General features: G+C 41.0%; 1 protein-coding gene across 2 annotated transcripts in view; it reads right to left on the reverse strand.

The window, feature by feature from the left end:
• Positions 1-1,657: 1,657 nt before the first annotated feature.
• Positions 1,658-26,946, reverse strand: part of LOC117508423 (cGMP-dependent 3',5'-cyclic phosphodiesterase) — a 762,024-nt gene continuing 736,735 nt past the window's right edge. For both annotated transcript variants that reach the window (XM_034168188.1, XM_034168189.1), the window contains exons 23-31: positions 24,295-24,417; positions 22,375-22,462; positions 21,531-21,578; positions 21,180-21,254; positions 20,983-21,082; positions 17,621-17,733; positions 6,793-6,831; positions 5,799-5,905; positions 1,658-2,268 (exon numbers count right to left, since the gene is read on the reverse strand). In XM_034168188.1, the coding sequence (XP_034024079.1) occupies positions 2,034-2,268; positions 5,799-5,905; positions 6,793-6,831; positions 17,621-17,733; positions 20,983-21,082; positions 21,180-21,254; positions 21,531-21,578; positions 22,375-22,462; positions 24,295-24,417 (928 nt within the window). In that variant the 3' untranslated portion in view covers positions 1,658-2,033. The remainder of the gene's footprint in view (positions 2,269-5,798; positions 5,906-6,792; positions 6,832-17,620; positions 17,734-20,982; positions 21,083-21,179; positions 21,255-21,530; positions 21,579-22,374; positions 22,463-24,294; positions 24,418-26,946) is intronic.

Here is a 26,946-nt window from a genome sequence, read left to right on the forward strand (position 1 = left end):
AAAAGAAGTGCGCCACGGCTGACAGTGTGTGACATTCACAACAAACACCTGCATTTATTGACAAATACTGAACACATGGAGACAATCGGGGACTGTTAAGAAGTGTTGCAGCTGTAGTTTCATTATCAAGAAAAAGAAACAAACATATTTGAATGTGCATATGCCCAAATGTGCATGCGCCAATTTTCATTTGAAACAATTACACAAATAAACTATACACTCACAAAGCTGCCACCCATCGCGCATAGTGCCATCCACTAACCTGTTCCCAACCCAACCCGATGAATTTGCGCATCACATATGATTTGAACATTGATGAATTAAAATGTTTTCCATTAACAAAAAAATATTCATCATGTGATGGCACCTTTATAGCAATGTGTGTGCAGTAAATAGATTTGATTACATTAAGGAAACCGGTGCTTGCTGCAAATTGTGCTTTGATGTTGGAATGTGATGTACCTGGATGACATTTGGATGATTGCGTTCCACACAGCTGGCATGGCTCGGCTCAAGGCTGACTGGCACACTGCTGACTGCTCAGCCAGCTCCCGCTGGAATGCCCCTGTTGCCAGCAAGCTCAGCATGGTCAGCATCTGTGTAGGCACAGACAACTGCCTGGCTCCTTGCGACATTGCCGCAACACAACTCCAGTAACACTGACCTTGGTAATCAAAATTGGCTTATGAGCCAGTTATTGTCATGTGCAAGTAAATCCTGGCATTCCATGAATACACGCTCACCTCGGATTGCACCATCTGCAAGGTCCTCCACCAACGCTACTGCAGTCATTGTAATGACATTTTCTTCATCACTTTGTGCATGTTTTTATTTATAATCATCTTTTATTTATATATATATATATAATATGCTTTTAGATATAATTGCAAACACAAGGGTGTGTTAATTGTTCATAAGTGTGTCTCTGATGTGCACATCACTCTGATGACTTCATGTTTTCACACTATTAACAGTTTTTCAGCATCACTTCTATGTGTCGGCAGTGGAACAATAGCTGTAGAAACATGCATACACCAGCCATGAACTTGGCATGGCGCACCGCACATTTCCGCGGCCATTTCACTTGTGATACATCTGAATGTTAGCATGGAGACGGATATACACCACGTTTTTGTGCAATATGTAGCCTTTGTACATGAGGCCCCAGGAGAGTGGGAGGCTTTTTGTGAAGTGCTGATTCATACTCGGTGTGGGGATGCAATATGTATGTACAAGGAGTGTTTGAATGTTTCCTGCATGGTGTGTTATAGCCGCGGTGTTGAGACCCTGTCATTGATCACTGATTGTCAAGTTGTCCCATAAAACCTCCAAAATGAAGACAAGGTGAACTGACACATGTTGGCTCCGTGTAATCCAAGCAAATGTTTTGTTTTGAATTAGTTGTAACCTGAAAAGCTGAGTTAATGAAAAAAAAACCTCTTCTGATGGAGTAAAAGCAGACTGCATTAATTTCTTCACGATGGATGGAGGATATGTCCACACAGCATGCATTCATAAGCTTCAGGTGAGGGACCATGGCAGCTGCTTCAACATGTTCAAAGCCTTTTAAATCAATAAAACGTATAATAAAACATTTTACAGAAAGTAATTAGCACATGATATAATGGTGTTCTTCCACCAGAATGACTTTTTGCCAGGTGTGTGTGTGTGTGTGTGTCCGCGTGTAAATACTCGTGTGTGTCTTTACAATCTTCATTGGGATCAGTACTGTCTGAATGGATTTGTTACCTGTGCTAAACGTATTTTACCAATACAGCTGCTGAGAAATATGAAGTCAATACCTTTTGGCTGTCCTGAACTGGAGACACAAGCGACATGAAGCATCTAATCAGGATTTGCTTACACTGAATGTGCTAGATGCACTTGTGCAAATCACTTATCTGATTCATTGATTTAAACCTCTCATAGCCTGCTCAACATCAAAGTGTTGACAGCAGCGAGAACCCTCCCGCTTAGAAAAGGGGATCCTCTTATTGGAGGAAACTTCAGGGACTCTTGGCCGCTTGCTGATGTCACTGACCCCTCCCTCCATCTGCATCATCTATGCAGCCATTGAGGCAGTAGTCATCACTCCCAAAAGCACCCTGGGCTGCCAGCAGGTCATACTCCTTGTCCAGGAAGTCCAGACTGTTGTTGCATGGCAACCCCCGCAAGGTGAGCTTATGGGACACTTTGAGCCACTGCTCTCGGTTTGATGAAACTCTCTCAAACAGCTCAGTGGCCGCAGGAAACAGTTCAGCCAGCAGCCTGTCAGGTCAAAGGGCAGTGGCACATAATCATCACAGTTCTCAGTCGTGGGAAGAATAGTTATAAAATTCTATTTCATTTAAATAAATCACATACTTTTCTCTGCACGAGTCTAACACTCCAAAATACAGAGAAGCAATTGATAATGTAACCAAAAATTTATGGGTTTTGACACCATCATCACCTCACAGTCTTGAAGAATATAATGTACCAGTAAATGACTTGGACTGTTTAACTGGCAAAGATCTATATCCTCCTGACTACCAGGACATATAATATGTCCTGGTAGTCAGGAGGATATTATTATCATTAGTAGTAATAGCATTATTATTATTGTTATTATTATAATTATAATAATAATAATAATAATAATAATAATTATTATTATTATTATTATTAATAATAATAATAATTATTATTATTATTATTATTATTATTAGTAGTAGTAGTAGTAGTAATAGTAGTAGTAGTAGTATTTCAAATAGTGGCCAAGTTTTAGAATGGAAACAAGTGATTCAGTCTTCGTGATCCAAATCTGTCTGTGAATTCTAGAATTTTATAAAATAATTCTTTAAGTTTAGAAAGTCACTGAAGCCATTCATTGGGAGAATCTAAAAATCCACTGTCCATAGTTACAAACTGATGCCAGCCCGCATATCTTTTTTCATCATTGTTAAATTAGTTGTGCAAAATGTCTGAAGAAATACAGCAAACTGGATGTCTATATTTTTAAAATTATTATTATTGTAATATGCTAGTTTATATCAACCATGCACCAGACACAAAAGTTAACTCGTCAGTGTGTTTCCACTGATATGGTACAATAAATTTACTGATTTCTCCAGAAATATATGTTGTAAGTAATCAGAACATGAATGAATGTATTAATAGTGACAATACACAGCAAAATCACCAGCGTTAGTGTGGGACCATATATACACTGGCAGTCTGAATTTAACGCCATCTGTAATTTAACACGGGTGATTTTTCTAAAATTTACTGTATAGGTGCCCTATTGATACTCCTGTATTCTCAAGTATTTAAGTCTTTGGACAGTCACACAAATTTTGGAATTTTGCTTCTGTGCACCACCAAAATGGAGTTGAAATTAAAAAATCAAAATGTGCTAGTAGCGTTGACTTTTTACTTTAATCCAAGTAACTGATGTAAATGACTATTAATTTTTTTTAACAGCTTTTTAAAAATGAATTTCTCTCATACAATGCAATTGTTAAAAGTACATGGTTTTATTGATAATAATAAAAATAATGTAACTACAATAATAGCAATAATAATAATGATTTAAGATGAAGAAGGTTGTAAAAAGTGAACTCATCCTTTAATTTAACGAGGGTGCTCTGAGAGCACAATATCCCCCGCTGGCTAATGCTGCTTTGGCACAAGTGCTCAGTACATTCTGATAACATACACAAGGTATGTGATAACATTTGTTTTGGCAGCACACATCAGCTATTTGCACTTCGATCAAAAACTGTAAAATGAGCTAATTCGAATGAAGAATTTATTTCATAAACCAAGGGAAAGATTTCTTGCTAATGAATCACAGCAAAGAAAAGTCTATTACTTTTCAAAGCTAACCTGTTGATTCAGACTCTGCCATGAAAAATATAAATGAAAAGGAATTTTCTATGATGCGCCTAAAGTCAAAAGATCTATAAGAAGGACTTGTACCAAGTTTCATGAAATTCTTCCGAAAATGTGAGTTTGTTATATATATATATATATATATATATATATATATATATATATATATATATATATATATATATATATATATATATATATATATATATATACACAGTGAGGAAAATAAGCATTTGAACACCCTACGGTTTTGCAAGTTCTCCCACTTAGAAATCATGAGAAAGACATAATCAAAAAAAAAAAAAAAAAATCCGGAAATCACAATGTGTGATTTTTTAATAATTTATTTGTATGTTACTGCTGCAAATAAGTATTTGAACCCCTACCAACCAGCAAGAATTCTGGCTTACACAGACCTGTTACTTTTTCTTTAAGAAGCCCTCTTATTCTGCACTCTTTACCTGTATTAATTGCACCTGTTTGAACTTGTTACCTGGATAAAAGACACCTGTTCACACACTCAATCAATCACACTCCAACCTGTCCACCATAGCCAAGACCAAAGAGCTGTCTAAGGACACCAGGGACAAAACTGTAGACCTGCACAAGGCTGGGATGGACTACAGGACAACAGGCAAGCAGCTTGGTAGAAGACAACAACTGTTATGATTATTTATTAGAAAGTAGAAGAAACACAAGATGACTGTCAATCTTCCTTGGTCTGGGATTCCATGCAAGATCTCACTTTGTGGGGTAAGGATGATTCTGAGAAAGCTCAGAACTACACAGGAGGACCTGGTCAATGATCTGAAGAGAGCTGGGACCACAGTCACAAAGATTACATTAGTAACACATGATGCTGTCATGGTTTAAAATCCTGCAGGGCAGCAAGGTCCCCCTGCTCAACCCAGCACATGTCCAGGCCTGTTTGAAGTTCACCAGTGACCATCTGGATGATCCAGAGGAGGCATGGGAGAAGGTCATGTGGTCAGATGAGACCAGAATAGAGCTTTTTGGAATAAACTCCACTTACCATGTTTAGAGAAAACCATCCCAACCGTGAAGCATGGGGGTGGAAACATCATACTCTGGGGGTGCTCTTCTGCAAAGGGGACAGGACGACTGCACCGTATTGAAGGGAGGATGGATGGGGTCATGCATTGCAAGATTTTGGCAAACAACCTCTTTCCCTCAGTAAGAGCATTGAAGATGGTTCATGGCTGGGTCTTCCAGCATGACAATGACCCCAAACACACAGCCAGGGCAACTAAGGAGGAGCTCCATAAGAAGCATTTCAAAGTCCTGGAGTGGCCTGGCCAGTCTCCAGACCTGAACTCAATAGAAAATCTTTGGAGGGAGCTAAAACTCCAAACCTGAAAGATCTAGAGATGTTCTGTATGGAGGAGTGGACCAAAATCCCTGCTGCAGTGTGTGAAAACCTGGTGAAAAACTACAGGAAACGTTTGACCTCTGTAATTGCAAACAACGGCTACTGTACGAAATATTAACATTGATTTTCACAGGTGTTGAAATACTTATTTGCAGCAGTAACATACAAATAAATTATTAAAAAATCATACATTGTGATTTCCAGATTTTTTTTAAGATTATGTCTCTCACAGTGGACATGCACCTAAGATGAAAATTTCAGACCCCTCCATGATTTCTAAGTGGGAGAACTTGCAAAATCGCAGGGTGTTCAAATACTTATTTTCCTCACTGTACATATATTGCACTGAGTACTTCCGTCAGTAAGATCATTGAAGATGGGTTGTGGCTGGGTCTTCCAGCGTGTCAATGACCCAAAACACACAGCCAGGGCAACTAAGGAGTGGCTCCGTAAGTAGCAATGCATCTATCTATGTGTGCAATATGCAAAATTTAGTCATGAAGGTACTATGATTTTTGTGTAATTTGGTACTTACTTGTATATGGGCATGGCAATATGTTCCATGAAGCTAATCTGTAGTTCTGGGATATAGGCTTTCTCTCTGTCCATCATCTCACTGGGCCTGTTCCCCATGGCTTTCTCCTGCACCCACCGACACACACACACACACACACACACACACACACACACACACACACACACACACACACACACACACACACACACACACACACACACACACACACACACACACACACACACACACACACAGAAGAGCAATAATCATGCTGATGTGTCTAACCCTGACCCACACTTTAGTGTGGTATCCCATTGCTAATTTGTGATACCTGATTTTGTACATTTTTTGCACAAGTATTTGATACCCATTTGAGGCCTGAGATCAGGTGCAATGTGTAGTAAAAATAGCGTTGTAGAACACTGCAAGCACCCAAGAAAGCTTTAAACTGTATGGGCCCATGACACATGCAAAAAACATTGATGCTGATGTGCCGGCAAGGCTTAAACATGTTTTCAAAATTTTAGATATTGAGATCAAGGTGAACAGTCGGATTTAATTGGTGCAGATTAGGAGTAATTTTGTGTAAAAATAGGTCAAAGTGGACAAAAGAGCACAATATGTAGTAATGCGGGTCCAACTGTTCTCTGAACCGAAGCCTACTTCTGATCGTCCACCTCGACATGAAACCCATGAAAAGCATGTCACGCTCTTCAAGAGAAGACAGTTTGGAGATGTTAACAAAAACATTTTAGCTTTTTGGAAAAGTGCGGGGCAAACACTGACGTCGTGTTTTACATGTAATGGGAACTGTACTTACGTAGATTTATATTCACCAATATTCGGTTACAGTCATATGCAAAATAGTAGTTAATACACATTTTGCCTATTATTATTTATATAAAAAAATCAAGCCTGTTTTCCTCAATTTTGAAATTGGCAATGGGAGTCCATCCTTAAACCATTTGCTGCTGGCACTTCACATATAACTTTTTAGGTGGTGTACACATACCAGATCACCTTGAGAGAAGAACTCCTTATAAATCAGCTCCTGCAGACACACAGACACATATCTCTTAAGCCACATCCGCAGATACAAAGTTCTGCAAAAATGCATCCATCTCAACATATGTAATATCTCACCTTAAAAACACACAAACTCCTGGCATTGTTTCTTACAAACCAACTATCAGGTTAGCACTTTGGCACTCAAGGTCATATAATCCTAAAACAATCACAAACTCTTTGGCACTCAAGGTCATATAATCCTAAAACAATCACAAACTCTCTCTCTCTCTCTCTCTCTCTCTATATATATATATATAAACTCTCTCTCTCTCTCTCTATATATATATATATAAACTCTCTCTCTCTCTCTCTCTCTCTCTCTCTATATATATATATATATATATATGCCTGTGGGGATGCACGGGCTCTAGATTAGGTAGTGTTTAGATGCCCGTTTAGATGGTCATTCCAGAACGTTGTACTTGTTCCTCTGCATGAATGCCTAAGTAGATTTTGAGCAGTGTTTAGAGTCGTCTTGTTGAAAGATCTAGCCCTGGCGCAACTTCAACTTTGTCACTGATTCTTGAACATTGTTCACAAGAATCTGCTGATATTGACTGGAATCCATGTGACCCTCAACTTTAACAAGATTCCCAGTACTTGTACTGGCCACATAGCCACACAGCATGATGGAACCACCTCCAAATTTTACTGTAGGTAGCAAGTGTTTTTCTTGGAATGGTGTGTTCTTTTTCAGCCATGCATACGGCCCCTTGTTATGTCCAAATAACTCAATTTTAGTTTCATCAGTCCATAGCACGTTATTCCAAAATGAAGCTTGCTTGTCCAAATGTGCTTTAGCATACCTCAAGCAACTCTGTTTGTGGCGTGTACGCAGGAAAGGCTTCCTCTGCAGTAAGGTGCGTTTACACATGAGCAAGACGCGTTACGAATGTCATTTTTCTGTCATTCGTGACACATTCCTGACATTCTTAATGTGACTTAATGCATATGAATAGGTTTCTTAATAGTGCGTGTTGGTGCGTGATATTCTTGATATTCGTGGAGCATGTTTTTGCCTGTCAAAAAATTTTCCACAAATGTCACATACCACCCTCATTTCGCCTCACGTTGTGGAGGGCGCAACTGAGCGTATTGATCCGTCTTGATAAGTAGTGATCCTTAATAGAACGTGACAATGTTCGTAGTGGTTCCTGTGATGGTTCTTGGAGCCCAAACTGTCACGCATTATTACGAAGTGACACAGAAACTGTCAAATTTTGACACGACTTGTAACGCGGCGTCACATTTCACTGCACGCCACGACGAATCAGTTTTCTGTCACGTGCGCACAATTAAACTCGGCTCCAAGTGTCGTTCCACAGTTCCTGCTGAAGCTCCTCAGGACGCTCCTGCAGGTGTTCCACCTGCTGTTGTAACCGATGAGCGGGAGAACGAGTCTGAGCCAGAGGAACCAGAGGAGCGAGAGGAGACTCACGTGCAGTCAGACATCTCTGCACCTCCTCCAGTCCGGCGGAGGAAGAAGCGTGCGCACAATTAAACCCTGCTGCACCACATTCAGTTTGATTGCTGACACAAAGTTGGCTAAAAGTCTAATTTCAGTGCTCTTCAGCGCGCTCCTGCAGGTGTTCCACCTGCTGTATGTGCCTGATGTTTGGGAAAATGCACGAGATAAGAGCCGCATGAAGCTACACATCTGGATCTGTCAGTCTCTTCCTCCTCCTCTCTGTGCCACTCCATGGCACAGAGCCCAACTACGCATGCAGTCACAAAGTTCTGAAAAACTGGAGCGATCTGAATTCGGTTGGATGAATATGGGTGTGTGGAGACAATTCACCTCGATGCAATAGCGCGGAACAACGCTGAACACTATTCTTGATGTGCGTAATGGTTCCTGATAATTCTCCAGCAACACGTGCCATTAATTGTAACGTGTAGTAACAGGTTGCAACAGTTCCTGAGGACTCCTGACGCCTCTGCCCTGAATAATCACATTCGTGATCAGCGGTCAAGAATGTATACTTCGTGGCTTTCGTGACTTGTCATCGTTATGTGTAAACGCAACATTATAGCATCATACAGCATCTCCTTGTGCAAAGTACGCTGTATAGTTGAATGATGCACAGAGACACTATCTGCAGCAAGATCATGTTGTAGGTCTTTGGAGCAGGTTGGAGCAGGGTTGACTATGACTGTTCTCACCATCCTTCGCTTCAGCTTATATGAGACTTTTCTGGACCTGCCACTTCGGGCCTTAACTAGTACCGTGCCTGCAGTCTTCCATTTCTTCACTATGTTCCTCACAGTGGAAACTGACAACTAAAATCTCTGAGATAGCTTTTTGTATCCTTCCCCTAAACCATGATGTTGAACAATCTTTGTTTTCAGGTCATTTGAGAGTTGTTTAGAGGCTCCCATGTTGCCACTTATTAGAAGAGATGCAAAGAGGAGAAACATTTGCAAATGGCCATCTTAAATACCCTTTCTTATGATTTGATTCATCTGTGTAAGGAGGTCAAGAGTCAATGAGCTTACCAAACCAATTTTGTGTTCCAATAATTAGTGCTAAATGTATTCAAATCAGTAAAATGACAAGGGTGCCAAAATTTATGCACCCGCATAATTTTGTTTAAATAATTATTGTACACTTTCTGTAAATAGTAGAAACTTCATTTCACTTCTCAAATACCAGTGTGTTCATCTGCTATATGATATATTTAACTGACATTTCTGATCCAGACAATCAATGATTTATAAAGGAAAATTATGAAAATTATCATGGGTGCTCAAACATTTGCATACAACTGTATCTATCTATCTATCTATCTATCTATCTATCTATCTATCTATCTATCTATCTATCTATCTATCTATATATATATATATATATATATATATATACACCTCCGTGTTGATAACCATTTGTAAAAACCAGGTGGCTTTTGATGGCTGAAACAGGCTGACAACGGCGCCTCAGAGCGCGGCACGACGCCCCGCTCCATGGGAAGTCCTTAAAGCGACAGTAACACTCCATAATCTCTCATCAGCCGTTAAAATTTTCACCGAAAACCATCTGAATTTCTCGAATGGTGTCCACTTCGATGTGCCTCACAGGTTCTGAAAAAATTTTGATCAAGCAAAGCGCCAGTCTCTCAGGAAGTTCCCAGACAAAAGAAATCCGACGAGAGGGGTGGACCACTCCTCACTCAAAGCCTGCCCACAGGCGAATGACGCAACCGAGAGGCTTGAAAAAACTCACGCATGCGCACGAGGGTTCAAGGTTGGCTGATGTAATCGCACGTGATTCAAATCCATATAGTTTTTGAAAAAAATAAAAAGGTCGGATACTTTTCTAATAGACCTCGTATATATATATATATCTATATATATATAGATATATATCTATATATCTATATATATATATATATATATATATATATATATATATATATATATATATATATATATATATACACTCAACAAAAATATAAACGCAACACTTTTGGTTTTGCTCCCATTTTGTATGAGATGAACTCAAAGATCTAAAACTTTTTCCACATACACAATATCACCATTTCCCTCAAATATTGTTCACAAACCAGTCTAAATCTGTTATAGTGAGCACTTTTCCTTTGCTGAGATAATCCATCCCACCTCACAGGTGTGCCATATCAAGATGCTGATTAGACACCATGATTAGTGCACAGGTGTGCCTTAGACTGCCCACAATAAAAGGCCACTCTGAAAGGTGCAGTTTTATCACACAGCACAATGCCACAGATGTCGCAAGATTTGAGGGAGCGTGCAATTGGCATGCTGACAGCAGGAATGTCAACCAGAGCTGTTGCTCGTGTATTGAATGTTCATTTCTCTACCATAAGCCGTCTCCAAAGGCGTTTCAGAGAATTTGGCAGTACATCCAACCAGCCTCACAAGCGCAGACGACGTGTAACCACACCAGCCCAGGACCTCCACATCCAGCATGTTCACCTCCAAGATCGTCTGAGACCAGCCACTCAGACAGCTGCTGAAACAATCGGTTTGCATAACCAAAGAATTTCTGCACAAACTGTCAGAAACCGTCTCAGGGAAGCTCATCTGCATGCTCGTCGTCCTCATCGGGGTCTCGACCTGACTCCAGTTCGTCGTCGTAACCGACTTGAGTGGGCAAATGCTCACATTCGCTGGCGTTTGGCACGTTGGAGAGGTGTTCTCTTCACGGATGAATCCCGGTTCACACTGTTCAGGGCAGATGGCAGACAGCGTGTGCGGCGTCATGTGGGTGAGCGGTTTTCTGATGTCAATGTTGTGGATCGAGTGGCCCATGGTGGCGGTGGGGCTATGGTATGGGCAGGCGTCTGTTATGGACGAAGAACACAGGTGCATTTTATTGATGGCATTTTGAATGCACAGAGATACCGTGACGAGATCCTGAGGCCCATTGTTGTGCCATACATCCAAGAACATCACCTCATGTTGCAGCAGGATAATGCACGGCCCCATGTTGCAAGGATCTGTACACAATTCTTGGAAGCTGAAAATGTCCCAGTTCTTGCATGGCCGGCATACTCACCAGACATGTCACCCATTGAGCATGTTTGGGATGCTCTGGACCGGCGTATACGACAGCGTGTACCAGTTCCTGGCAATATCCCGCAACTTTGCACAGCCATTGAAGAGGAGTGGACCAACATTCCACAGGCCACAATTGACAACCTGATCAACTCTATGCGAAGGAGATGTGTTGCACTGCATGAGACAAATGGTGGTCACACCAGATACTGACTGGTATCCCCCCCCCCAATAAAACAAAACTGCACCTTTCAGAGTGGCCTTTTATTGTGGGCAGTCTAAGGCACACCTGTGCACTAATCATGGTGTCTAATCAGCATCTTGATATGGCACACCTGTGAGGTGGGATGGATTATCTCAGCAAAGGAGAAGTGCTCACTATCACAGATTTAGACTGGTTTGTGAACAATATTTGAGGGAAATGGTGATATTGTGTATGTGGAAAAAGTTTTAGATCTTTGAGTTCATCTCATACAAAATGGGAGCAAAACCAAAAGTGTTGCGTTTATATTTTTGTTGAGTGTATATATGTGTGTGTGTGTGTAGATATGTATTTATGAAACTGTGTTTATGTGTGCATGCATGTATATATGTGTGTATATATATTTCTTATTTTTTAGTATAAAGGGTGGGTATTTATAAGCTTTGCTTCTGCCCTCACCCTTTCGGCCACACCCGATCACTGTAGAGTTGTTTTGTTATGATTTTTTTTTTTTGTTATTGTTGAATTGTATTTTGAATAAATTCATTCATTCATACGCCAGTTTGGCAGGCCAGCACAAATGTACACATGCACATGCACACTACTGTCGTGCTGAAGTCCAACTGGGGAATATTCGTATGGTGGTCGTACTGCCGTGTGACTGCTAGCCTGAATGGGATTTGAACTGGCATACAACTGGCATCTGAAATGACAACCCACCAGCATTTGGAGCAGTCTGATTATGTTGACATATCCTGAATGTGCCCCAGATGACCCCCCCCCCCCCCCCACCACATCCTGTTCAGTGCACAAAGTGTACTGTAATGTGGGAAGTCACAATCATCATGTGCACTTGACGTGAACATTGCACAATCACACCAAATACACCATGTGTCACAGCTCTTCAGCGCATCTCTGTGACACGTTGGCCTGCATCTCTGTGACATGTTGACGCGCACTACGGCTGTGTGGACGGGGTCTAACAGCCATGATGACATGTAAATTCAGATGACTCCTCTGACACATGAGGTGGACTGTCAATGGATGCGTGATTACATGCCCAATCTGGACGTTACACCGTGATCAAGGTGCTGTGTGTCAGCGTGTCTCAAAGTTGTGTGAGTTCTGCGCACCTCTGAGATGCACAAATCTCTCGCCCACCTGGCTGTTTTTATTTTTATATATCCTTATTATTTGTTTTCAAGAAAACAAAAAGAAAAGAGAAAACAGGCCAGTCAGGTGGGGGTGTCTGTGCATCTCAGAGCCGCGCCTCACCGTGTTCAGCTGATTTTTCAGAGAGACAGAGAGAGAGAGAGAGAGAGAGAGAGAGAGAGAGAGAGAATGTATGTATTTTTTGCTCTATGTAACACTTTCTTTGACAATGAAAATGTATGTTTCACATACCAATAAAGCTCAACTGAAACAAAACATTGAACCTGTAACTGAGAGAGAGAGAAAGAGAGAGGGGGCCTAAGAGAGAGAGCAGGGGGCCTAAGACTGGCCCCTGTGGAACCCCAAATTTCATGTCACTAAGGTTAGAGGTAGTGTTACTGTACAAAACACAGTGAGTTATTGATCCACTAAACACGGCAGCAAAAGTGTAAACTTAATAAGTGAGTGATCAGAGGCCACTGATGTAGGAGGCATGATGTCAATATCTGTGACAGTAATACCACGTGCGAGAACGAAATCCAGGGTATCTCCAATAATGTGCGTCGAGTCCCAACTGCATTGCCGAAATCCTAATGCATCCACAATTTCCATAAATGATATGCAGAGGGGATCAGAAGGCTTATTTATATGAACGTTAAAGTCACCATTAATCAGAATGTTATCTGTATGAGTTGACAAGTTAGAGATGAACGCACCAAATTAATCTAAGAATTCAGAATATCGGCCAGGAGGCCTATATAGAGTGACAAAGAAATACAGCTGATTTTTATTCTTCTGACCTTGGCAATGCATAATATCCTGAGCAGAGCGGAGAATCAGATGCTCAAACGAGTTATATTTGTGACCCCCTACAGCTAATAAGCTCAACCTAGATTTATAAATAAGAGGGCCTAAGTAAAAAGCAAACAGAGATTTATAAATAAGAGCAACACCTCCGCCTTGCTTCGCATCATGAGGGACGTGACTAAATGTATGTGCTGGTGGGCAGGCCTCATTTCAGGGAAGGACAGCTGTAGGTTTAAGCCAGGTTTCATGTAACCCAATCATATTGTAATTCATTATTATCAGGTTGTCCTAAAAGTTCCCTGAAAAGCCTTCAGTTAATTCAAAATGCTGCAGCTAGAGTACTGACAGGGACTAGAAGGCGAGAGCATATCTCACCCATATTGGCCTCTCTTCATTGGCTTCCTGTTAATTCTAGAACAGAATTTAAAATTCTTCTTCCTACTTATGATGTTTTGAATAATCAGGTCCCATCTTATCTTAGGGACCTCATAGTACCATATCACCCCAATAGAGCGCTTCGCTCTCAGACTGCAGGCTTACTTGTAGTTCCTAGGGTTTGTAAGAGTAGAACGGGAGGCAGAGCCTTCAGCTTTCAGGCTCCTCTCCTCTGGAACCAGCTCCCAATTCGGATCAGGGAGACAGACACCCTCTCTACTTTTAAGATTATGCTTAAAACTTTCCTTTTTGCTAAAGCTTATAGTTAGGGCTGGATCAGGTGACCCTGAACCATCCCTTAGTTATGCTGCTATAGACTTAGACTGCTGGGGGGTTCCCATGATGCACTGAGTGTTTCTTTCTCTTTTTGCTCTGTATGCACCACTCTGTCTCTTTTTGCTCTGTATGCACCACTCTGCATTTAATCATTAGTGATTGATCTCTGCTCCCCTCCACAGCATGTCTTTTTCCTGGTTCTCTCCATCAGCCCCAACCAGTCCCAGCAGAAGACTGCCCCTCCCTGAGCCTGGTTCTGCTGGAGGTTTCTTCCTGTTAAAAGGGAGTTTTTCCTTCCCACTGTCGCCAAGTGCTTGCTCACAGGGGGTCGTTTTGACAGTTGTGGTTTTCCCGTAATTATTGTATGGCTTTGCCTTACAATATGAAGCGCCTTGGGGCAACTGTTTGTTGTGATTTGGCGCTATATAAATGAAATTGATTTGATTTGATATCTAAGTGATGATCAATAATTAGATCATTGATGACTCCAAACTGACCATAGCTGTGTGTGCAGGTGTGAATATGTTCGTTTGTCTATATGTGGCCCTGCGACAGACTGACGTCCTGTCCAGGGTGTGCCCGCCTCATATCCTATTGGGATAGACTCCAGTCCCCTGTGACCCTTAACTGGAGTAGGCGGGTATAGGAAATGGATGGATAGCTCCTATTACCGGTTATGTCACTAATCCTAAAATGTAAAAAGCAAAGAGTAAAATAAACAACCCATCAATAATGTCTCTTAAAAGATTATGAAATGATCCGGACTGAATGACCTATCTGGACCTGGTGGACACATATTTGTGTCATACTACAGGAAGTGTTGTGTTGTTACAGATGGAGCTCTGCACACTCCTTTGTTTCAAGAAACATGGGGCTGATGAGCCACACTGGCAGTTTGCACTCTGTGATCCTGTTCTGTTCAAAGCCTTTGGCACTATTTCTCTACAGCTGCAACCAATTATGATTAGTCCAAGCAGAGAGAAGGGTTACCTTAGCAACCATTAACTACTTTGCATATAATTAAGGTCACAGGGGTATAATCAAAGGCGTGGTCAATGCACAGTTTCTTTCTGCAACAGCATTAGACCACACATTATTCATCGTAAGTGCAACAATGAGATCCATTTGGATGATTCAGTAAGATAAAACATATTTGTTCAGTGGTGCAATCCAAACCCCTACCAGTAAATGAGACATACACTGCACTGATTCACATACACATCAAAACTCATACTATGCTGTTTCTCAAACTGAATTAATCTGAATGATTTAGGGTCTGGGGTACAATAATGTCCTATAAGTATCCTAATCAGTTCATATCAATAAAAATCTCCTTAGTCCTCCCTTGTGTTACAAAGCTTTTTTTCATAGCATTTATTCTTCTTCTTCCAGCTGTTCACTTTCGGGGTCGTCACAGCAGTATCAGTGTTCAACTTCATGGAAGACTCGCTATATGCCCTTCCTCATTCCACCACCAAGTCTCCTTGTCATCCTTATTTTGTCCAGATGTCTCACACACTATCTCCCTGCTGTCTCCCTCAGCACTTCTGCAGTACCACTTTACCTCTATCCAATGCCTGTCTCAACTCCTCCCTGAATTTCCTTCAGCTTCCTTCACCTGATCCCTGGTTCAGCTCTCACTCTCTTATTCTTCTTCAGCTTCAAATTCATCCTTCAAACCCCCATTTGATGCTGTTTAACCATGCTCTACCCTGCCACCATTTTACAGTCTCTAATTTCTTTCAGCTTGTATCTCCTACATAGGGCATCTAACTCTATCTAACCTACTTCAGAAATCTCCATTCTGTATCTCACAAGTCACTTGTGGGGTATATGTACTAAAACCATTCATCATCATCCCTGCAATTTTGAGCTTCATAGTCACCACTTGCCACGGCTGCTTATGTGGTTGCTCTTGGTGGTTGGTAAGGTTAGAGCTTACCTGTGTGAAGTACCTTGGGACAGCTTTGTTGTGATTTAGTGCTATATAAATAAAATGAATTGTTTGCATTTATAAAACTGTTCGCAAACTCCATATCACCAGTAAAAAAAATGCCAGTAAGAGGATTGCATCTTTCAAATGTAGAAAATAGCATATATTGTCTATTTAATATGTTTGTCTTACTGCCCTAAAGGTGTTTTTTCAATGTTACCATACTTTCAGGATCTCCCCCTTTAAGGTACTTGCATATAGTATAATACCCATGTGCTGCATATCAAATTTTCAGAACCATCTCAGCTTTCTGAATATTAGACATATATGTGTCAACAACACTGTATGTGGTGTTCAAAGTATTCCAGAAAGGGCCAAGAGGGTGCAGGTTTTCCTTGGAGTCACTAACTCCAGCAGGTGATTTCACAGGTTAACATCACTTTGAGCAGGTGGAATGAGTTTATCAGTGAAATCACCTGCTGGAGTCAGTGTCTGCAAAGAAAATCTGCAGCCTCTTGGACCTTTCTGGAATACTTTGGACACCACTGGTATAGACTATATAATCTGGTGCTAAAGCTGAAAAAAAGAAATGTGTTTTTGGTATTAGAAATGGGTTTACCAAAGTCTTTAAGTCACAAACATGACGTAATATATGAAAAAAAAATAGATCAATGTATAATAAATGGTCAAAATAAAAATATGTAATCTTGTATATTGAGTGAGAATGCTGTCACTATACATTATCAAATTTGTGAGTGATTTTAATCAAATAAAACTAAATAAAGACTGCATACTAAATAAATATCAAGCTTCCTTCCTTCATTCCATTTACAATACTTTCCTTTTTTTGGAGAGCCATCCATGGCCAAAAGTATAAAAAAAAATATCTGTAAAATAAAAGCATTTACCAAAGTCCACTGGATGTGCATTTTCAAATAAATTCTTATCATATGAATAAAATGTCTCAGTTAATGAAACGCTGATGTCTGCGTAAATAAAATCCACAACTGTGGTGCACCGATCCAGATGGTAAAATTATTCCTTCAAGTGTGTTTCCATGATGACTTGTATGTATCAGCTGTGATAGCTGCTGAAGTTTGCCTTGACTAATCCATAATGGAAATTTGATTTGTGAACTCAATGTTTGGTTTGGCAAAATCTATACAGGACACCCTTCCTGATGCTATCCTCCTCATTTACTTGGGCTTGGGGCTTGCCCATAAAATGCAGTGGCTCGTGCACCCCATATTACTGAGGTTTTTTATTTATGTTATTTAAATACTCTATTTTCTGTACACTGTTGTTGTCTTTATAAAGTTTAGTTTGTATAATTTATTTAGGTTTCCTCTTGCTGTCACGTGTTTGATTTTTTTTTCTTTCTTTTTTTTTGGATTTCAATTAATCACAAGGTGTTTCTATAAACTCTGAACTGACAGCAATCTTGCGTGTGGTCTTCCAGTCCTTGGTCTGGTCTGACAGGTCACACGATGTCATCAGCAGGCACAGCAGCATAGAGCGGTGGTTTTGGCTCTTTGGGTTGTATCCATCTGAAATGTGCACAAACAAACACACCCCTCCCTTTAAACATTTTATGGGAAGTTACTGGAAAAGTAAAGTCTCTTTGACTTCTCCCTTGTCTCACTTAGTGTTGCCACAGCACATCCGAGGTTGATCTGTGTGTCAATTTTGGCACAAGTTTTGCACCAGATGCAACTCTACATTACATGGAGAACGGGTAGGGATGACCTTGAACCAGGAGCAAGCCACTCTAGAAACAAGTGTACTTAACTGTTTGCCATCAGGGAAAAAGTTCACCATTTACTTAGGCAGTTCATTGAAAATAAAGTTATAATAAAGCCATGATGACAGAGAAAATTATGGTTTAAAGGCATGTTGATATCAGCACGCTGTAATTGAATTGTTTGATTCAGTGAGTGACTAGTTAGAGACTGATGTGAAACAGTTGCTGACTCATTCAGAGGTTCTTTAAAGGCCATTTAATTGCTTTAACAGTTTAAATTGAGTAGGCATTCACTCCAGACTTATTAACCGGTTGCAGTGAGGCGTATCAAACCACTGGCCAGAAGGTTAAAGCCAATTATACTACATAAGCTTGCAATAATCAAGTGCCTCTTCACAGGAGCAAACAGACCAATAAAAGTAGCTGATTATTAGTGTCAGTAAGGCGTACAGCACATTTGACCTGAGCTGTATTCTAAATAAGTTAATTAAATGACATTTTTAAAGTCACAATGTGCCTATTCTGTTTTGAAGAAGAAGACCCGAGTACAGAGAACAGTGGCCACTAATCCAAGACTTTGGGTGTGAAAGATCACATGGCAACAAGGATGGCAACTTTCTACTGTTCATACTTGAATATAGCCCATTTCCATTTCACAGCAAGTGCAGTTTCTGTGTACATTTTTATTTTAGTGTAGCGCTGTAATACACTGGACCACTTCGTTGATACTAAAGGAAGACTTAAATTTGTTGGTTTATATTCAGCATCTAAAGCCTACTGAACAAAACACCTGATGTGTCACAAATGCAATCTTTGTAGAAATTAGATCCGCACAAACTTAAATCAGCATATCTTGGTTCAGTCCATTATATTATTGTTGCGCAGCAACTTACAGTTGTATGTGTACCTTTTGGTGAGGAAAGGTTTATTGTGCTGGACTTTGTGGACAATGCTGAGATCTTTGTGAAATCAGTGGACACCCTGAATATTGCCCTTGAGAAGCTGAGTGAGGAACTGCAGTGTCTGGGTTTACAATTTTTCCAGATGAAAGTCATCAGAAGTGTATCTGTATGTGGTGAAAGTGTTGAACTTAGAGAGCTATTCACTTATCTCAGCAGTGATATTCATGTATCTGGGTCCTCTGCCTTTGAGATGGAAAAAGACCTCGTAAGGGATTATGATTCATGAGGTCACTTGACAGAAGTGCTTGGTGATGTCGATATATTTACAGGAGAATGGAAGCCCAAGTCTTTTCCTGGGGCCTCATGTACAAAATGTGCGTACGCACAAAAACGAGGTATACGTCTGTCTCCATGCTAACATTCAGATGCATCAAAAGTAAAATGACTGTGGAAATGTGTGGTGCGTCACGCAAAAATCATGGCTGGTATACGATTGGTCCACTGGCGATATGTAGAGGTGATACAGAGACACTGTTAATAGTGTGAAAACATGAAGTCATCAGAGTGATGTGCACATCAGCAACACACTGATGAGCAATTAACACACCCACGTGTTTGCAATTATATGTATGGACATAAAAGCATGCGCAAAGTGATGCGTAAAATGGCACTAACAATGGCTGCATAAGCATTGTTAAAGCACCTTACAAATGGCGTAATCCAATGTGAGTGTGTATTCACGGAACGTGAGGATTTACCTGCAAATAACGATAATTGGATCATAAGCCGATTTCGATTACCAAGGCCACTGGAGCTGCGCGCCGAACTGCGGCCGGCTCAGAACGCAATACGGCGAGGAGCCAGGGATTGTCTGTGTCTACACAGGTGCTGACCATGCTGGGGTTCCAAGCAACAGGGACATTCCAGCGTGAGCTGGTCGATCGGTCAGGAGTGTGCCAGTCAACCTTGAGCTGAGCCATGCCAGCTGTGTGGAATGCGATCATCTGACTGTCATCCAGATACATCACATTCCAACATTAAAGCATGATTTCCTGTAACAGCCGGTAAGGTAAGGTCAGATTTGGGAAAACGTGTTGGTGCTGCGTGTTGCTGCGTCCTGCACACTATGGAACAATCTTGGGTTCCATAGTGGCAATCACCCAGACATACAACTGGTTCATCCCCACCATAATGTTATCTATGTTTTCTGTATCAACAGGGTTTGATAGCACACTCCCATTGGTCAGCGGGCGGCACGGCAACCAAACGGAGCGCGGTATGTTGCTGCTGAGTATGTGTTTTCACGATGCTGCCGCTGTCACCTGCTGCAAATTAAGCAAACTCCAATATGTCTGCAAAGCCAATGTCACAACTTGTGCAGTCCACTGTCCACAACCATTTGTCATTTTCTAGATATCACCCTGCTACCATCCTCTTGAAAGTAACCATCTAAAATGTCTAAACCATCCAAAATGTCAGAGCTGACATTCCATCACAATGCCAGCAGTTCACCTCGTTCAACTCTCATTTGATGCAACGTGATTCCAGCTGTACCCAAGGATCCTCTTAAGAGACACAATACCAAAGACATCCAGTTATCACCTGAGATCCCTGGTCTGTGTCCAAGTCTTAACCCTACAGTAAAACAGGAAGCACCAGCATGCTAAACACCTCTGTCCATGGACCTCATGACTCCATAAGCTCTTCCTAGACATCTCTTTATCTCAAATGCTGAGGATGCAGAGACATGTCAGTGCCAAGAAAAGTGAATCTCCCTAGAAGCTCCAACTACTCACTCAGCTTCTCAAATGCTGCAAACAGAATATCCGTTGATTCTACAAAGATCACAGCAACGGCCCCAAAGTCAAGGTCAGTAGTTTCCTCACCAACAAAGGCACCTAAGGTGTCAGACTCCACAAGCCTGTGCAGCACCCAGTCCTCAAGTTTTAAATTTGCTTTTAAATATATTTAATTCTTCACAGAAATGCCTTCATGTGTTTCTGCATTTCCTTGTTTCTGCTACAATGGTTTATTTTTCATGGATGGGAAGAATAACACTTTTCTTAAGTAAATGGCCCTTTGTTGTGCAGAAAATTAAAGTTGGGAGCAGCTGCACATGACAGCAGTACATCCTGGAATACACTGGTACATACCATCAGCCATCTTCTGCAGGTCCTTGAAAATGCGTAGATGGTGAGCCAGGTCTGTAGCCAGAATGATGTCTCTTATCAAATCCAGCATTCGCTGGTAGTCCTACACAATACCAAAAACAACACTAATCGCTGACTGATAACATAAGTGGACATGAGAGAGAGAGTGAAGTATGCCAAAGGTAGTTTTTTAATGTCACCTTTCTTGAGAACTTCTCAAAGATGTTGCAGCCTTGAGTGTTCAGAATGGCAATGGCTTGGGCAAAGTGATGTCTCTATCATAGCGAAATAAAATTTTATTAAAAATGCATGGCTGTATGGGTACATGATTTTTCCCACATTAAAACAATGTTGAGTCAAAAAGCAATGGCTAACAACAACCTCAATAAATTCTGATTTTGTCCACTAGGTGTCAGGCTACTAACACATAATAACCAGCAGCAGCTCAGCTCTTGAAATCAAACGACCATCAGTAACATGCAATCAAGATTTTTACAAGCTTCATTTGGACGTGTTACTGTGGTAAACATGATAGTTGGCTGTAAGTTTACCTCCATCACAGATCCCTCTGAGCTGTAAAGAGCAGCCAGCACGGATTGCTGAAAAAAAAAAAAACAAGAAAAAGAATACTCCATCAGCAGACTCATAGTACTGATGCAAATAAAGCATCACAACTCCACAACTCAAAAAAGTTTCTGCTATTACTGCACCTGCACTGCAAAAAATTATATCTACGAAAGTAAAAAAATACTTGTTTAAGGAAAATTTGACTTATAGTCTTGTTAAGCATTTTTTACATGAAAAAAGTCTTATTTTTGTATCTCATTTATTCTTAAGTTTTTCCATCGAATATCATGCTGTATTTTACCAGTAACAAGGAAAGGCAATGGATTTCAAATCCTTAATCATCCAAGCAAAGGAACAAGATTGATTTCCTTATTTTAAGACAGAGGCTAATCTTAAAATAAGAATTTTGTCTAGTTTTCAGGCACATTTTGATTATTCAGTGCCTAGACATTTTGCTAGTTTTGAGAATTCTAACCAAGTAAATTTTTCTTACCCCATTGGCAGATTTTTATTTTTTTTTTTTGTTTTTGCTTAATACAAGACAATTTGGCTAGATTTTGGATTATTTGTCTTATTTTGAGAGGGACGGTTTTTGCAGTGTGGCTTTTCCAATATCAATTTTCAAGTACCACTGTAAACTGATGAGTGACCTCTGTGAGCAGACTACAGCCTCTGCACCACATACAGTGTAGATGAGAAAATGAGAAACTCTATGTGTTATGTTTGCATCAGTTCATGTTGTATACTCTATATTGTCCCCTTTGTATCACTTCTGATGCTTCACTGCAGTGTTTTAAAGCAGAACAAAACCTTAAATTTTGCTCTCACCGAGGCGACTTGGAAAGAATTGTTGGTGCCCCGATGGTCCAGGTCATGACACAAACAGGAGACAAAGAGAGCTAAAATCTCTATATCCCTGCAAAAAGAGAAAAAGACTGTGAAAGGTTATAAAAGCATTTCATTATTTATTTTACAAAATACACACAGCTCATGAAAGGCTACAAGTGATCCTTGACTTGTCCTTCTTAATACGTATTACCTCACATACCTGTTATGCTCCTGCAGCTTATTAATGTGCCAGACAGAACTTTAAAAAAAGGAAGGCTAAAGGTGCATTTACACATAGGCAAGACGTGTTACAAATGTCATATTTACATCATTCTTGGCACATTCCTGACATTCTTAACGTGACTTAACGCATCTGAATAGGTTTCTTAATAGTGCGCGTTGGTGCGTGATATTCGTGATTTTCGTGGAGCATGTTTTTGGCTGTCAAAAAATCTTCCACGAATGTCAGGCACCACTCTCATTTCGTCTCATGTCGTGGAGGTCACAACTGAGCATGTTGAGCCATCTTGATTAGTGATGATCCTTAATAGAGCGTGACAGCGTTCTTTTTTGACGTGCGCACAATTAAACCCTGCTGCACTGCATTCAGTTTCATTGCTGCAGTATGCTGAAGGACAGTGACGCCAAGTCAGCTAAAAGTCTCATTCCAGTGCTCCTCAGCGTGCGCCTGCAGGTGTTTCACCTGCTGCATGTGCCTGATGTTTGGGAAAACGAGCAAGACGAGAGCCGCGTGAAGCCACCCATCTGGCTCTCTCTGTCTCTTCCTTCTCTTTGTGCCACTCCATGGCACAGAGCCCAACTAAACATGCAGTCACAACGTTCTTCTGCTGTGGCTGTTGAGGAAAAACTACAGTGATCTGAATTGTTCAGCAGCTGACGGTTGGATGAATATGGGTGTGTGTGTGTGTGGAGACAATTCGCCTCATTCACAATGTGACAGAACTTAACAATGTGATGTTACACGCGATAGCGAGCAACAACGCATAACATTATTCTTGACCATGCGTAATGGTTCCTGATAATTCTCCAGCAACACGTGCCATTAATCAGAACGCGTGGGAACAGGTTGCAGCAGTTCCTTAGGACACCTGACACCTCTGCCCTGAATCATCACATTCGTGATCAGCGGCCAAGAATGTATACTTCATGGCATTCGTGACTTGTCGTCGTTATGTGTGAACACAGCATAAAGAGCAATTGCTGAAGCAGTAAACAGTTGTATTTTATCAGTAAGATGTACTCCTGTACTTGGTTTTACATGCATTTTACCTTGCTAACATGTACACCTACTAGAGATATTTTAGGTAATTAATCTGGATGCAGCACTTTGTACAACTACAGTGTAATTTTACAATCAGTGTTCTGTAAAAAAGGCTTGCACAGGCCCTGAGGCGCACTGGACCGATGCTTATCCCCAGAGACCAAAGCGTGAAGCGGATGAAAGTCCATGATTCTCCCTGGATGTAGTGAAACTGAAATGGCAGCTCTGTCTGCGCACACGTGCACACACACACGCACACACACGCACATACACACACACACACACGTTCTGCAGCATTATGTCTGATTAGCTGCATCAACATGCTAATTTTGTGATTTTGTGTATGTGAACACGCCCCCCCCATACTATGAGAACATGTACCACATTCAGTTTGAGAATTAAAAAGCTGCTTATTGAGATATTTCATTTGTTACATAAAGTATATGCAGCCTATTAGTTAAATTGGATTTGCTGCTTGGTCAGTTAGTCAGTTATCCCCAGTCCATTAGGGGTAATAATAGAATGTGCATGCATAACCTCAGTATTCGCTGTGGAGTTTAACTGCTCTCTTTTACATGTTCAAGGAAAATAATGTGCTCTGTGTTTTTTCCTATTCCACCTCCTTGTTGTGTACTCACTCGAGGTAGTTGGACAGCTGTAGGTTTTTGAAGAGCAGGTAGCAGAAGTGTGAGACAGAGAAGGCGTGCATCCAGTTGTGGTAAGGAGGGTCTCTGTAACCTTTTTTTACCATCAGGCAGAACCTGTCACCAAAGCAGCACTTTAATCACCATTCAGCATTCTGACTGTGACACATACTGTAAAATGAAGCCACTAAATTACAGCTTTGCTCTAATGTCGATAGTTTGAAATGTACCATGTGCTTTCTCAAAGTACAATCAATATTCTTGAGCTAACAAATGAATTCCCATCATAACACATTATACATACAGATCAATTCTGAAATCTGGCTTGATGTAGTAATATAAATACAAGTGTGGACATACGTTTGCTTACACCTTGGCTAAAAGCTTTCGCTAATTTCGCCAATTCCCCTCAATGGCACATAATCCATTTCCGTCACATATCGCATTCTGTGCCAGAAAGCCGACTTCTCCCACTCCCACTTTACCTTCACAGTAGTACACATAAGTTCAGATGCACTTCAACTAAATACAATATTGGCTGTTCTGTTTTAAATTTTTAAAGACGGAAGGTTTTATTTTATGAAGATCACATACTGATGTGATGTTGTGGATTACTGGTTCAGGTAGGGATATGAAAAAGACCCAGATAATACTGACAAAAACCAAATACTATGGCTGCCAGGAAATAATAAATTACAATAACCAATACTCTGTGCAGCACCAGTGGACACCTCTTAGTTGCCTTTATATAATGGCTGAGTGGATCCTTCATCACATGACATGGATTAATTCATCCCATTTGTGTTGCATTGCATTTAGAGTGTGTTGCATTGCATTTAGAGTGCAAATTTGGTTCCATACGTTTGGTACCATTGCACTCTGCACACACATGCGTGCACGTGATCGTGTGCACGCACATATGCGTGCACGAGTACGTGTGCGCCCACACATGCTCGTGCACGCACATGCACGTGTGCCCACACATGTGCGTGTGCGCGCACGCACACACACAAAACAAATCCACTGTGCTGTTAGCAGGAAAGCAGAAGGTTGTTTACAGAAAAAAGCTGGACTCATTTCTAACGTGATTTTTTTTCGCTGCACTGAGGACGTACACAGTCTTTTTTTGGTAGTACATGCACGCACAAGCGCCAACCAGGTTGGGTGTGTGTGTGCGCGCACGGGGTCAACGACGCTCCTGAGACATAATTTGATTGAGCTAACTGACGCTGCTAATTCTTGTAAGACACACACACACACACAAAACAAATCCACTGTATCTGGGCTGTGAGCAGGAAGACAGAAAGAAAAGATGGACTCATTTCTAACGTGATTTTTTTTTTTTTGCTGCACTGAGGACTTACACAGTTGACCGACCCAGTTGCGTGTGTGCGCGCACGAGGGACAACGACACGATGATTTGATTGAGCTAACTGACGCTGCTACACACACACACACACACACAACATGCACTCTGATGTAAGCTGTCTGGATGCATGAAGACCTGTTCACATGAAACGCTGATGTGATTTTTGGGTGGACTGAGGAACTACACAAAGTCTTTTTTTTTTTTTTATGGAAGTCCAAAGTCAGTGCACAGCATCATTGGACTACACGTTACAGTGGAACACCAAAATGTAAGTACCTTTTCTGTTGTTTATAAATTAATAAAATATCAAATGAGAAGGATCTATTTTAGCCGTTATATAAAACAAATAATAATACAATAACATGCATTTGTCGTGCGGTATGCATTTTCAGAGGCCCTCCGTCCATGTCCATGACAGATATTTATAATATATTTATTTAGATATTTAGAATATCTGTCATTTTGGGCGATGGCATGGACAGAGGGACTCAGAAAATGCATACCGCACGACAAATGCATGTTATTTGCAGTATTATCACTTTACTGAGATACACAACACGTAACGCGTACATAAAAAGTTGGCTCACTTTAACTTTTGTCGTGTCGGCTGGCGCGCGCTGCTCTCCAAATTCGCCAGTGCGTCCTCATCAAGCTGGCTGCTTTGGCTGCTGTTCATTGTCGTACTATCCATGAGAAAATCATCCGGAATATCCATATTGGGACCAACACACACTTCTCGCCTTTTTATGTTTTCCTCTGCAGACAGTTCTTGGGCTGCGCATGTGCTATGACGTCATTTGTTTACGCACAGTGGGTGGGTATAGCCAGATAGCGTCGACGGAAATCTACGATACCGGCCTAGTGATAATACTAATACAATAACATGCTTTTGGAGGGCGGTATGCATTTTCAGAGGCCTGATGTCCATGCCCAGTCGCCCAAAATGACAGATATTTACCCGAGTTAGACGAGGGCGAAAATTAGTCATGCGGGCGACGGCATGGACGGAGGGACTCAGAAAAATGCATACCGCATGACAACAGCATGTTATTTGTATTATTATCACTTACTGAGATACACAACATGTGGAATCACATTAACAATATTTAATGTCATTTCAAAACACGACACCCAGCAAACGCGGACATAAAAAGTTGGCTCACTTTAACTTTTGTCGTGTCGGCTCGCGTGTGCTGCTCTCAAAATTCAGCAGTGCGTCCTCATCAAGCTGGCTGCTTTGGCTGCTGTTCATTGTCGTACTATCCATGAGAAAATCA

The sequence above is a fragment of the Thalassophryne amazonica genome, chromosome 4, assembly GCF_902500255.1.
Source record: "Thalassophryne amazonica chromosome 4, fThaAma1.1, whole genome shotgun sequence".
NCBI lineage: Eukaryota > Metazoa > Chordata > Actinopteri > Batrachoidiformes > Batrachoididae > Thalassophryne > Thalassophryne amazonica.